The sequence below is a fragment of the Pyxicephalus adspersus genome, chromosome 8 (assembly GCF_032062135.1).
Source record: "Pyxicephalus adspersus chromosome 8, UCB_Pads_2.0, whole genome shotgun sequence".
Lineage (NCBI taxonomy): Eukaryota > Metazoa > Chordata > Amphibia > Anura > Pyxicephalidae > Pyxicephalus > Pyxicephalus adspersus.
In genome coordinates, this window is record NC_092865.1 from 71,930,025 (window position 1) to 71,945,308 (window position 15,284).

General features: G+C 36.5%; 1 protein-coding gene across 1 annotated transcript in view; it reads left to right on the plus strand.

Moving 5' to 3' along the window:
- The window catches only part of TMEM184B (transmembrane protein 184B), a 38,001-nt gene that overhangs the window by 13,675 nt on the left and 9,042 nt on the right, over positions 1-15,284 (plus strand). The window contains exons 3-8 of the mRNA XM_072421243.1: positions 332-565; positions 8,959-9,124; positions 11,797-11,887; positions 12,601-12,676; positions 13,597-13,688; positions 14,516-14,749. Coding sequence (XP_072277344.1) covers positions 338-565; positions 8,959-9,124; positions 11,797-11,887; positions 12,601-12,676; positions 13,597-13,688; positions 14,516-14,749 — 887 coding nt within the window. The 5' untranslated portion in view covers positions 332-337. The remainder of the gene's footprint in view (positions 1-331; positions 566-8,958; positions 9,125-11,796; positions 11,888-12,600; positions 12,677-13,596; positions 13,689-14,515; positions 14,750-15,284) is intronic.

Here is a 15,284-nt window from a genome sequence, read left to right on the forward strand (position 1 = left end):
CACGTGTCGGCTCTGGCCACTTGACTTAACTCCTTGCCTATAATGTAATAGCCAAATATTTGGCTTGAATTGCCAATCTAGCAAGTCTTCTTGTCAAACATGGCCAATGTGATCACAACTTTAAACTTTTTTTTTCCCAACAACAAGCATGATTATATTGACAGCAAGAAAAATGTTACATATCATTTGTACTCTCAGCAGTTATCAATGCATTTAGAGGATTTAAATCTTTTTACATATAAGGAACTATATTTAATTTGGTAGTTGCATATAAATTCTGTACTTTTGACTTCCCCTTATTGATGGTATTTTTTTCTTTCTCTTCTTGTAGGGCGTTATGACGATGTCCAGTTTGAGTGACCTCCCTCAGGAGGGCACTGATATGATTGCTGGAGTACCTGCTGCCACAATTCCAGGCACTGCAGCTCCTACCAGTCCAAACTATTCCAGGTCACCGGAGGAGCAACCTTTTACCCTAGAACAGCCTATGTTCCTTATGACTACCACCACTCAGGCAATCTCTGGATTCTTCGTTTGGACGGCATTACTCATCACTTGTCACCAGGTACTTTCTCTGATTATTAGTAATGCAGCATTTAGTGTAGGCAAGCGTTGTATCTAAAGGTTTTGTGGCTCTTTTTGGTACAGTTTGACATTCAAAAATCTGTTAACCTCCGGACCTGGGGAGTGCCGGATTTTTGAAGGTTTTGCAGAATTTTAGTTCCAACTAAACAAAATTGTACTCCCAGAATTTTAATCCTTACTGTACCCTGGAAAAGAAGCTAAATAGCAGGCTGTCAGAATGATCATCTTCATGGCTGACATTTACAGCATCCTCAGCAGCAGGAACCGCTTCAATTTATGGAGGAAAAGGAAGACCTAACAGGTGATTCTGGAGTACAGCGCCATCAGCAAACAGTGTAAATTTGAAAATGCGCTCCGAAATCCATGCTGGAAAACTGAAGGATCCAGATTTTTTAATGTCAACCTGTAAGTGCATTTTAGTAAATGTTATGGTCACTGCTTACTGTCACTTCGTGGCCTCTTACATTATAATTATTATTACCAAACAGCGGTGTTGTGTCTGCAATATCGCACAGCGTTATCAAGCAGAGAGCGCTAACAGATCGCTTGACAGGGCTGTTCTAGATTTTTTTACTCATTTAAATAGATTTTCATCCTTTAAAAGCCAAAGCAAACAGAGTACTAATCATACTTTCTGTGAGCTCCCTACAACTGACACCAGCTGTTTGTAAAAAGCACCAATGTTTTTATGCCAATCACCTCCCTAGATTACAGCCACTTCAATTACAATTGTTGCATACTTCTAAGATTCCCCCTACCTTACATCTCATTTACAGACTGTGTGTCTCTTATATACCTGTGACCAATTCCTGCAAAATAATAAAAGTGATTATACAATAATGAGATTATACAACATATTTATCTGTACGAGGGGATGTAACTTCCTGAAGGAAGTGTATGATGTCTGTAAAATAGTTGGTTGGTGTAAAGCTGGAGTGTCAAAACTTTTGGATGGAGTTGGGAACCTTATAGAGAGTAAATGTATGTATGGGAAAAAAATCTCTGTTTACATAGTGGCGTTACACTCACCAGCCACTTTGATAGTTATATTGTGCTAGTAGTGGACCTCCTTTAGTCTTCAGAACTGCTGTAAATCTTTGTGGCAGAGATTCGTCAAGGTGCTGGAATTTTGGTCCATATTGGCATGACAGCATTACCCATTTGCTGCAAATTTATGATCTGCACATTCATCATGCAAATCACCTGTTCCAACACATCCCAAAAGTGTTCTGTTGGGTTGGGATCTGTGAGTGTGGAGGCCATTTGAGTACAGTGACATGGTCGTTGGCATGGTCAAGAAACCATTTTAAGATAATTTAGTTTCGTGACTTGGCACATTATCCTGCTTGATGTAGCCATCAGAAGATGAGTACACTGCAATCATAAAAGGATGCAGCAACAATACTAAAGTAGGCTCTGGCATAAAACAATGCTAACGTAATACTAAGGGGTCAGAAGTGTACTAAGAAAATATTACCAACAGCCTAAAACCTTGGTGCAAGGCAGGATGGATCGATGCATTCATGATGTTATTACCATTTTCTGACCCCACCATCTGAATGTCACAACAGAAATTATGAACGTTAGACCAAGTCCAGTCATCTCTTGTGTGAATTGTAGTCTCAGATGCCACCAGGAGTGGCACCCCGTGTTCTCTACTTAGCTTATTTGCTTTAAGGTGTGATGCACGTCTGCATATCTCAGTTGTAATAAGTAGTTATCTGAGTTACTATTGCCCTTCAATCGGCTCATAACAGTCTAGTCATTCTCTGGGATCAACAAGCCACTTTTGTTGAGAAAACTGCCACTGTCTAGATATTTCCTCTATTCCATGCCTTCTCGGTAAACCCTAATGTGTGATAATCCAAGCCGATCAGCAGTGTCTGAAGTACTCAGACCTTAAACTACTGTTTTGTTTTTGCATGTGGTTTTCAGCATACGTAACGACAGCATACGTAACCACAGCATATACATATTTTCATAGTGTGTTATGAATATTCCAGGTTTGTGACAGGTTTTCCTTACTCCTGCAATAACACTGCTAATCTGTTTAATGGAGATTGTGTGGAAAAGCAATAATCATGTATATGAACTTTAGTTTCAATACATAATACAAAGTACTAAAGCTGAAACTCCAGTCTTGCCCAGTTTTACCTGCTACTCTTATGTAATAAAATTGCTTACTACTACACACTGAGACTTTCTTACACAGCACATTAGACGTTTCAGCAAGTAAGAGAACCCACCTTATTTCCTGGCTGTAGGAAGTCCAACATCATCCTAGTTCTTTACTCCCTAGCCCGGCTGACCCTGACCTGTCTCTCGGATCTGTCAATCATGGAGGCTCAGCACTTCGCTTAACCAGGGGCAGTCTACATGCAAATGCAGAAACCTTCACCCCTTATTGACATCCACATGACGAGGCATTTTGACCGTTGCATAGTCTTATCCAAAAACCATCCCACTGCTTGTTTTAGGAATTAAAATGATTTTTGAGGCAGGATTCAGTGATGTAGAGGAAGCTATGTACAGCACCTTACTTGCCATAATGTGCCTGCTTTGAGACCCATTGACATTAAAAAAGGTTTTATATACATTTTTTTCTTTGACTGTTAGGGGGAAAGAACAAAACAGAGAAAGCAAAATATTAATGGATGTTAATACATGGAATAAACTTAAGTTGCAAGTTAACATTCAGAAAAAAAAATATACCTTACATGTAATACTATTGTATTGTTTTTAATACAGCACTCGGTATGGGCAGTCATCTGTGTTTCCACACCTGTGCACTTCTGTTTCTACCTGTCTTTACACAGGTGCATTTTGGCTCATAATATTGTGCCGCCTCCTTAACAACATGATGAGCACCCAGCAACAGAAGGCAGGTGTGCAGAGGATGAGGTGACTTAACCCCTAAGTGCTCATTTCTATTTCTCATCTTCCAGATCAGACATATCCTAATATTAATTTACATATGTATATCCTATTATCATCCTTTAACATCTGTATTCTTTATAGTGGAACTTCATGATGTGTGTGTATATATATCAAGAATATGAACACAGAAAAAAAAGGGATAAGTCTAGAATGTTTCCCTTATTTGCATTATAAAGCATACACTATCAAGTTCCAAAAGAATAGGGATATGTATGTCATATGTAATAATTTTTTTTTCACTACGTACCAGACAGGGATTATATGAAAAGATCGCTGCATACAGGTTTTCTCAAAATATAGCTGTCTTTATTTAGTGCTTTAACATTTTCCCTTCACTTTGTAAGGATACTCATATGGATCCTGCCATTGCAGGTTTACCCACTCCCTTTTCCACTAGACTTGTTTCTGTGACAAAACATTGGATTTTTCATCACTTTCTGTGCTGGAGGCACAAGAAGGTAAATCTCTCTCTAATGGGGAGACAGATTAATGAAAGTTCGTCTGAGGTTTTAAACATTCAACATTCATTCAAGTCAAATAAAAAAAATGGCTTTACATAAATTGTGAACGAGGATTAAGACATGCACAGAATGCAAACATTTGCAGCAAGTGGTGAATAATAGCACTTTCCATATCTGAGCTCTAAACATTCTATTAAGCATCATTTTATGCCAACATGTGGTTCACTATGCAAGTAGTGAAAATGTAAAAAGGTGCCACTCTTGGGCATGTGCAGAAGGAGCAGCCCACAAGCCTATCCCAGGAGGCCTCAGGTTTTCCCCTCAGTCTTTACCGCTGACGGAAGGGGTTTTCCCCAATAATTTCAAAAAAATAATAGCCTGATTTTACAAAGCTCTCCAAGGCTGCAGAAGATACTTTCATTGGTAAAGCTGGGGGATCCAACAAACCTGGAATGGATCTGGTCCAGAATTGAAAACATTTGCTAACAAACAGCAAATGACTTTTAAGAAATCCACTCCAGGTTTGCCTGATCACCCAGCTTTACTGATGAAAGTGTAACTCTCCAGTCTAGGAGAGCTTTAATAAATCAGGCCCAATGAGGGAGCTGAATTATTCTCCAGAAATACAGCTTGTATTCTAGGGCACCAAAGCCCATCTGGGCCGGGGGTTTTACCCAAGGGTCTGTCCAATCGCCTGCCTAATGTCCTCAGTAGGGCTAGAAATGTCCTGGAAGCCCCTATGTTTGGAGGACATGTATGGTAGGTCCAGTTTATTAAAATACTTCTGAAAATGTGTTTCTCGTAAGAACACCACCTAGACCTGTTCTCAGTATAGTCCTGCCAGCAAGTAAAGGATTTTTCAGAATATGTAACCCTTGATATTGAAAGATTTGTACATGTACAAGATGGTTCTTTTCAAAACTTATTTATCTGTAATGACATAGCTGGTTTTACTGTAACCCCAATCTGCTGTAGTAGCTTCTTTTTTTCGCCTGTTAAAGACAACGGAGCACTGTTTATTGGAGAATACCACGCCTGGTACAGGCCAGCTACTAGAGTGTTTGTAAGTAGTATTATCATTGGTTGTCAGACCAATAAACATTCCTTTAATATTTGTTGATATTGCCTCCTGCACTTTGTCCTATGATATCAACATTAATATGCCCTCCTCTAAAGAACTGCCTGGCCAGCATGGGAACTAGATTATTAGAATTCAGAACTGTGCAGCCAATAAAATTTGCACTAGTATGTTTTATACAATGTTAATGATATAATAAGTTGATACTATCTCTGAATAAGTTGTTGATAAAGGACATCTATGATCAATAAAGTTCAGGAAAGCTGTTTATTTGGGATTCTGGGCTTGGATGGTTCTAATTAAAATCCATGTGATCAAGGTCATTTGATCTCTTTATAACAAATTAGGTTTACATTCCTTATTGAGAGCATGCAGCTGCTTGCTAAGGATATCACTATATTCTTTACAGCAATTTAAATGTGGGTTACAAAAAATGTGCTATGAAAAAGCTTAAATTATATTTTCTTAAACAGGATGTTTATCTGGAATGTGCAAACAATGATCTTTAAATAGCGTGGATTTATTAAAAAAGTGTTCTTTTTTTTTTTTACCTTTGACATATTATTCTTCTGTTACATAAACTGTTCAGTATCCTTTGCTGATAGAGATATAAAGCAAATGAAGGAAAGGAGTACTGATGAGGTATTTTAGCCATGCATGGGCATACAGTCCAGTACAGGGGTTGGCATGCGCCTCTTTAGCCTCCTTGTTGTGGCTCCCTTTAGCTGCTAACGGGGGATCCCCTTCCTCCATAAACACTGCAGAGGAGGGGAATTCCCCTTCAGGTGTTCTAACAAATAAATCTACCAGGGGTACAAATAAATGGGTGTGTACAATTAAATCATCATCAGGAAAGTGTCACAGCTCTTTGTATGAATGCTGCATGTCATGTTCTGCAGCCTTACATCTCTCCCAGTACAAACCCCCATATCCCCTGAACAGTATGGCCTACCGCCCTTTGATTTTTAGGGTATACAGGGGACCCTCATAGCTAGCAGTACCCCAAATTTCATCTCCCCACTTTTACCAACTTTTAAAATATGGGGGTCATAATTCAAAAAACTAGTGAAAATTGAACATCAGGGTTGCTGTTTTAAAATTGTGTCTGGAAGCCTGAAATTAAACATAAAATTTATATGCCCCTGGAGCGACTTACATTGCAAGGAGGTGCAAACCTCAAATTTACACCTACCTGTCACAAAACTAGAAATGTCATAGCTGCAAGTCGTGGAAACCTGTGACTAACACTCCCTAAAATTTCATGGCTAAAGCATCGTCAGAACATAAAGAATTCTGCCCATCCAAAAATCTACCGTTACACATTGCTGGAGGCTTCAAGCAGCTAAACCCTAATTTCTCAGGAACGCATGGGTACAGGTGAACTAAGTTAGAGGTGCAAGTGGGGGACACCTGTGGCTAACACCCCCTAAAATTTCATCGGTAAGGCATTGTCAGAACATAAAGAACATAGTTCAGTGTTTAATTTATTTCAAAGTAGGCCTACACAAGCACACTGCACTTCTGTTTGTTGTATTCTGCTATTGTAACAGGTAAAATTAAAAAAAGAATAAAAGTTTATAAGCTGTGCTATGTTTTGCAGCTCCTATTTTTTTAGTGGAAGAGGGGGCAAAATGGCTCTTTTGGTAGTAAAATTTGCCAACCCCTGATCAGTAAGGAATCTGTTCTTTGTTTTCTGCTACTGCAAGATTTTTGTAACCCTGGGAAAGCAGTAAAAAAGTACAAGTGGAAGGTGAAGGGGGGGGGGTTACTTGGAATAGGTTATGGCTGGGGCCTGGAAGTTTTTTTTTAAAGTGGGTATTCTAAAAATAATTTGTCCAATTGTAGAAAATATTGAAGTGATCCTTTTCCCTATTAGTGAAAAAATAAAAAATCCTGCCTGAGAATATACAACAGAAGTAGGTTCCTACTTCTTGGTTTGTGCACAAGTTATAATATTAAAGTGTTTCCTGTACAATCATTCGATGATTTGTTAGTCATTTTTAGTGTGCCACATCCGTATATATGAATTTAACCAAAAAACTACAACCTCAAAACATTTCTGGGACTTTTAAGGCACAATTTAACGCCACATTTTAAGTATTAAAAACACAACAAAAACTTTATTCATATATCAAAATATTTACAAAATTCATTGCAATGAGTTTCAAAATTGTACAAATTCCAAAAATGTTTATCCAAGTTTTACAAGATACTATTCGGTCCCGGCAAATCATTTATCGCGTTTTACAGATACTAAGTCCGCTTCTTCAGGACAAAATTGAGACCTATAAGTTATCAAATTATCATTGCTATATTCCTCAGATAACCACAAACATACATTTCTAACAAATTGTCAAACATATACTTTTGTATCTTACTCATACAGTTGATGTCATACAGCAAGCAATAACGATCTACTATTTCAGCTGTATCAAACTTCATTTTAATGTTACACCTTCTATCCATAACCCACTATGTTCCCATTTACTCCCCATTCTGTCACTTTGCCCTCTATCTATTAAGCATATTAACCAATATGTATCACTCCATACTTTCAATATAAGGTATATACAGATATATCTGTTGATAGATTTTGACATAAAATGAATTATCTAATCCATATTAAAATTCTTACAATTTTAACTAACATAAAAATACCAATAGACAGTACATTTCAGCATAAGGTTGAAAGTATCTTGCCCAAGTTAGTCCTCTTTCATATATAATTTCCTGCTGTAATAAGACTCTTACCTATTCTTTTACCCATTAGTTTGTCTGGACTCCTTTTCAAGTTTGTTTGTGTGGATGCAACACGCATAACACTTTGTTTTTTGGGATGAAGTTTCATTACATATTGATTTATTGGACCTATTTTCTGAGAGCCTGTGTTTAGTGCTAAAGTGTTTCCTGAAAAAAAGGGAAGCAGGAGAAGTGGTGTGGTTTATTTAGTTAGAGAGGATTAACTATTAGCTTTTGACTCTAAAGAACCAGATTGTTCTATTTGTTAGTTGCTAATCATAGGTTAGAATGGGGTTACTCCTTCCATCGTTTTGTGTATTATATGAACGGGATTCAGTTGTGCTCCTATCTGTGATTGAGTTTATGACCCCTGGTTGTGGATTGATTGAAATTAGTGTTTTTTGGGTGTTTTTTATTTTCTGTGCTTCACAGAAAGTGTGGGAAAATCACAAAGGAACTGTGAGAAGTTATGAAAGAACTTTCTGATTTGCTTTCTTCATTTGATCAGCTGATTATATGAGTTTCTCAGACATTCTTTTTTGAACCGATAAATAGGTTTTCTCATGTCATCTATTAACTCTATCTGCTAAAAAAAAAAAAAAAACACTTGTTGATCTTTAGGAAATTTCTTCTCTTTATTTGAGAAAATGTATGAATTTAAATTTTTGTAGATAGTTTTAATCTCGTAATTAAATTCGAGAGTTCTGTATAAAAAGCAATCCAGCTCCACCTCAACTTTTTGCAAATCTGACGAATGATAATAATTGGTACTTTCACCCATTGTTGTGAATAATTCTCTTGTGTTGTGCAATTTTAAATCCTCCCAATTTTAAATTCCCCCATGTCCAGTCAGAGAATTTCGGTTCGCCACAAAGACCTTCAACCCTGTCCACCTGCACCTACTTGCCTTCCTGTTCGGTCATCAGGTGTGAAGAACTTAGTGACATGGATGGGAAAGAGTCAAGTTCTTTAATGCAAAGCAGACAAATTTGCTGTATACTGTATAATTGACCAGCAGATATAAACTCTCCAATGTTTCATGACATATGCTACAAAATAAAGTAATAGGTTAAGCTTTTATGTGTTATGTGAGTGTTATAAGTGTTAATAATTGTAAATAGTGTCTTAATGTTCTGACTTATTTTCGTTCTCCCCCAGATCTACATGCACCTGCGCTCCTATAGCTGTCCAAATGAACAGCGACATATTGTACGAATTCTTTTTATTGTCCCAATATATGCCTTTGACTCGTGGCTCAGCCTCCTCTTCTTCACCAATGATCAGTACTATGTTTATTTTGATACAGTTCGGGACTGCTATGAGGGTATGTATTCAGTCTGTGTGTGAACAATCACTTTTTATTACCATAGTCTAAAGACAAATATTATAATGTATTTTTTATGTTTATGGCAGTGTAAAGAATTTAATTTACAGAGCATATTTACTAACTGTTCAAGTCAGGAAATTTCTTCTCAAGCAACTCCTTTTTCCTGGTAGGCTCCGAATACACATGAATAGGCATCGTCCTTAAATAGGGTCTTGAGTGACTTTTATTCATATAGTATCATCATCATCTCTTGTTTCGCTTTACAAAATACAGTGTAGTTGTAGATGATCGGGCACTATAGGACACAATGAATAGGAAAACGCCAGCAAGCTGTCAGAAACAGGAGATGGTAATTTAGGGATAGAGTTGTATCTGCATAGGACTAGGTACTGGAATACAAACAAAATGTATATTCTTAGGCCAAAGTTGTTGGTGTGTAAAGAAGAAAAGGAGTCTGGGACCCAAATCTTGTTTACATGAGATTGTTAGATGCTGAAAATGCCCTCTAACAGGTAGGAAGATATCTAAAAATGACCTACCCGCTTGATGCCTAGAGATAAGGGTAGTAATTTATCAGGCATTATAAATATGGATTCTGCAGCTAACAGGTCTTTGGCTACTTTGTGGAGGGCTGTTACAGTGGAATGGTGGGGCAGAACCCAGCCTGAAGTGTCTTGAACACAGAATTAGTTGAGCTAGTCGGACAATTTTAAAAGGACAAAGCTCGAGTAATTTGAAATTGTAATTTTTTTTTTTTTAGTACATGTGTCTGTATAAGTTCAGATACCCAACCTCAAAGGTGTTAAATGGAAGAACCTGCTATGTTTCCTAGCAGCATCCTTGTGATCACATCCCATTGTGGTTTGCCTAGGATTTTCGCTAATGGTATACTAAGTTCTATAATTCAACACCTTTATTAACTAACTCCTGAAAGTATGAGTTAATTACATATATAGCAACTATTTTGCCAAATGTTCTGTAACTCTTCACAGAATGTTTTGTGATCGACATACTATAGACTGGGTTGGCACCACCAGTGTTACCGTGCATTCTCTCACCTGTATGTACAGATAGCCAATGTGTGTGTGTTTATTGTTTAGAATTGGTATAGATTTAAAACCCCTATTTAGTGCATCTTTTATTTAGTTTACACTAATGCAATAGGTACACATCATTCCTCCTAATAATGTATGTGTTTCTATATTTTCTTCACTTCTAAACCCCCTCTTCTTATTTTTGATTATTAGCTTTGCACAGATGGAGCTGTACAGCTTTATTTTTTATGCAGACTAGGAAAGAAGATCTTGTTTCTTTCCAGCATTGTGCTTGTTACTTGATGTCCTTGATATTATGTTCTGTGTGGTTTGCCTTGTTGTGTACCATTTCTTACACACATTATGATTCTCCACCTTTTAGATTGTAATTCTGGGCAGGATCCTCTCCTCCTCTTGTGTCATTGTCTGTATACCAATGTCTGTTGCAACCCCTATTTAATGTACATTGCTGAGTAATATGTTGGTGCTATATAAATACAGTTTAATAATAACTATACCTGTGGAAGTTGTTTTTTCACATATTTCAATAATGCAGAACCATTTGCATCTGCTCATAGTTTTTGTAGAACTTACACATACATGCTAGTACAATATCATAAAACATTAACTTCATAAAATACAAATATCTTTAAAATACCATTTATCAATCACATGCTTTCCAGATACAACAGTGATCACAACAATAGCTTCCTCATGAAAAACACATTTATGTTACTCCTAATAATAATAATTCCAATGTGGTCCACATTAAGAGTAAGAACATATATAGTGGTGTGTTTCTCCTGATAAAGTGTTACACGTTGAGTAACACTTCAGTTTTTTATTATTATCATTGATGTGGTCACTGTTGTACCTGGAAAGTACATGATTGATAAATCTTCAATGTTATTTTATGAAATATCAATTGAAGTATGTTTAATTCGATCACCAGTCTGATGACCTGTCTTGAGGTAGAACATGGCCAACTGGTCATAATTTGGTCAACCACCCATCCTTTTTTCTTTTTTGATTGGACTTGGAACTATTGATCAAAAGTAAATAAAAGCAGTGTCATCCATTTTTTTTTAGCTAGACTAAAAAAACGGCTCATTCACTTTAATTTTTTATTTATTTATTTTTTCTCGGGCAATCACTGCACCTTTTCCACTGATTTTTGTCTCTGCTAGGCCTCACTAGGTAAACAAAACCATACAGTAGGCAGCAGTACCATTTCCTGAGTCTGGTTAAAATAGCTCTGAAAATTTCTCCAACCGCTCCATCCCCAGCATACAAATCTACCAGGGGCAAGTTCACACATTTTGTCACCTGTTAGTGATAGAACTCCATTATTTGGAAGCACAGACAAGAACTTTGGTGGAAGACAGTAGGAGTTCCCCACAAACTTGTGCTCATATTGCCATTCCCAAACCATGCCCCAAAACTTATTTGGGGAAAGGGGTTGACAACTACCTGATGATAGAGCAAGAATCCTATTTTTGACAGGATACCTGACAGGTTTTTGCACTCCTTCAGCTAAAACTCCCTTGCAAATCAGAAGCAATGTAAGGGTGCACTACTGTTATATGTAATTCTGTGCAAACGGTTTTATTTAATTAACACAAAGTTTTTTTGTAGCTTTTGTCATCTACAACTTCCTGAGCCTTTGCTATGAATATCTTGGAGGAGAAAGCAATATTATGACGGAAATTAGAGGAAAACCAATTGAGTAAGTAATTGAGAATAAAATAGAAGGAGAATAAAAGCTGAAGGCTTTGGAAAAAAAAAACTATGTTTCCAGTGGCTCCACTGCAGGGGTTCAATGCTCCCCTTTGCATAAGATACCAGTTTAAAGCATTCTTTCCTATAACTCGAGCAGCCTATGCTATCCTGTTCTCGCACACTAAGTTGTAGGCAGGTTCATTATGTCTTAACATACAACGCAGAACTGTTGGTCCTGCATTGTACGTGATGGTCTGACAGCAAGCAACTTAGAGAAGATGCCTGGAAGAGTAAGGAATAAGTTTGCAGGCTAAAACTTCAAATTCCACAATCCGTAGGAATTACTTTTTTTTTTTTTTTCTTTTTTTATTTGAAAACTGAGATGAGAAAGCATCAGATTTATACAATTTGTCAGCACTATTGTATCTCTTATAGCCCTGTTTGTGATTTACGGCATAAAGGAGTCAGAGTTGAAAATAATCTTTTGCTACAAATTAAATAAAAAATGCTGATCTGCTTGTTTCTGAACTTTTTCAATGACCCTAAAGTCTGCACATCAAAACTTTTGAGTTAATTTAAAATGCATGCCTTCTCTAGGGCAGCGACTCATTTTTTAGAGATTATTTAATATTCTGGTAAAGTTCAAGTTATATGATAATGGTGAAAAGTCTTCTTAACTTTTTCTTTTTTTTTTTTTTTTTTTTTTTTCCACCTCATCAGATCGAGTTGCATGTATGGTACATGCTGTCTATGGGGAAAGACGTACTCTATAGGTTTCTTACGGTTCTGTAAACAGGTATGTTGCTTTAGGGCACCGAAAATTAGATCTGTTCATTTAATACATCATGAAACTAATTTTATTTAATTGGTTGATTTAAGCTTACCACACTTCATAGTTACCTTTATTTCTGTAAAAAAATACTATCAATGATACAAAAAGTCCTACCTAAACATTCTCTAATGGCAGTGAAATCCCACTGTGGAGCATATACAAAATATAAGCATGGGGTGATGCAGCCCACTTGGCTCCACCTAGAACTAAATGAGGTCTTTTGCATGCAGTATTGGCACCCCCTGTATTTATGTCAGAAAATGCACCACTTCCCCCTGAAAATTGTTGCAATTTCAAATGCTTTGATATTGTCATGTTTATGAGAAAAAAAAATCTCAGACATTCTGAAACATTCCACACAAAACATCAAAAATGGCCTGGGCAAAATGATTGGCACCCCCAACTCTGTACTTGGTAGCCAATCCTTTGGAAGAAACTAAGGATGCTTTCTGGAGCAAAAAGTGAGTTTTTTTTACATTTTTTAAATCAGAGGTAGCTTCTGATTTTTAATCTTTGCCAATATTTTCACAGTTTTCACTTCCCATGTTTGTGAAAGGGCTTTTATGGCTTAAATGTATAGCAGTTATTTATTTTTTTAGCTGTTATGTAGAACTATACATCTATAAAAGAAAAAGTGCAGCTGTACAAATAAAAGGTGCAATGACATCAAAGTAAGAAAGTCATTCCATACATATATGCACCAGGTGGGCAGTGAAATCGCTCTGTTGGACATCTACAAAATATGAGCTTGGAATGAAGCAGCCCACTTGGCTTTACCAAGAACTAAAATACATTGCATTGCGTTGGAGTATCTTAAAATGACATCTGTATGCATGGTTTTTGTCCCATTCCATTAAAGTAAACACTTTGTTTTCCATTGACAGGCAACTCTGCAGTTTTGTGTGGTTAAACCTCTGATGGCAATCATCACTGTAATACTTCAAGCTTTTGGCAAATATCGGGATGGTGATTTTAAGTAAGTCCAGGGTTTATCTGCTGTCCTAATCATGATTTATACTGGAATTTATATGGATTTTACCATTGCTACAAATTATGCACCTGTTTATAAACAGCCCTGCTATAGTAAATGATAAAGGTAATCAGATGATAATATTGAGGTAATTGTAATTACCAAAGTAGATTTCTACATCATTTTCAAATGGTTCTCGAAAATACAAAATTTGAATAATTAATTGTGATTTCGGTCACTTATTTTTCCCCATAGTTTTTCACATTTGAGTGGCAATGCCATACTAAAAAGCTAATAAAGATGAATTTATGGACAAATCTGAAAACACAGGTAACTGTATCTATGGAAGCACTATTACCTTGGACTTTCTATCAATTAGATTGTCTTGATCTATTCAGTAATTCTTACATTTAAAAATGGTTAAATTTTTTATGTGTATACAGTTTCATATTGAAAATGATCAAATGGATTGACACAACCTTCCAGCATTTTAATGGAAAATTATACCATTGATACGTTAATTGGAATGGTCGGCTTGATATGATCTAAAACTGATTAAAAGGTGTTGAAATGACCTGAAATTGTATAGTCAGAATTGGAGCTTAGAGAATAAAAATATTAGAAATAATAAGAATAGGAAGTAGCTAAAATGTTACTATGTACAATAAAAGATTTTATTTAATCCAAAATAAATTATACACTTGCTTGCAAATTTCTTTGAAATGGGATGTGGCATGTTGTTCAAACTATGGGTGTTTTTTTTTTCCTGCTAAAAACTAATAAACTTTCACAAGCTGAAAAGAAATTTGAATCTGTGCTGTTTGTCATTTCAGTGTGGCCAGCGGTTACTTGTATGTAACAATTATTTACAACATCTCAGTCAGCCTTGCGCTCTATGCTCTGTTTCTCTTCTACTTTGCGACTCGAGAGCTTCTGAGTCCCTACAGCCCTGTGCTCAAGTTCTTCATGGTGAAGTCAGTCATTTTCCTTTCCTTCTGGCAAGGTGAGATTCCCCATCCTAACATTGTGTGTCCAGAGGAACAGTTTAATGTTCGTAAGAGTAATTTGTGAGCAGGTGAATAAACACAGGGTCATACCAGTGACAGATGGCTGCATTTGGGCATGTTCACTTGTGTCAGCACTATCAAGCTTCTGCAGGGAAGTTTAACAGAATCTATTTTTATTCCCTGGTAAGTACATTATAGAGGGCACAAGTCAGGCATGCCACTGTTTATTTGTATTTAGCTTTAGACAAGTCTGTGCTACAGGTTTATCATCCTAACAAATATATACATTTCTGTCTGATAAGTATGAAAGATAGTTGTCAGAAAATGAATTCCTTATTAATTTTCATTATTATTTATACCTTTATATTTTTATTTACTTTTTTCCTCTATTGGTTTACAAATAAACTGTCCATTGGTTGGGCAAAATAGTAACTTTGTTGGTGTGCTTACAATGCTCATTTATCCACAATTATTTTCTCCTTAACTGTGAAAATGCCAAAAATACAACCAGAGCATATGAAAGCAATATGCCTTTATCAGTGCATAAAAAGATACGTGTGCAAGGCAATCAATATTAATGCCATATGATGAGAAA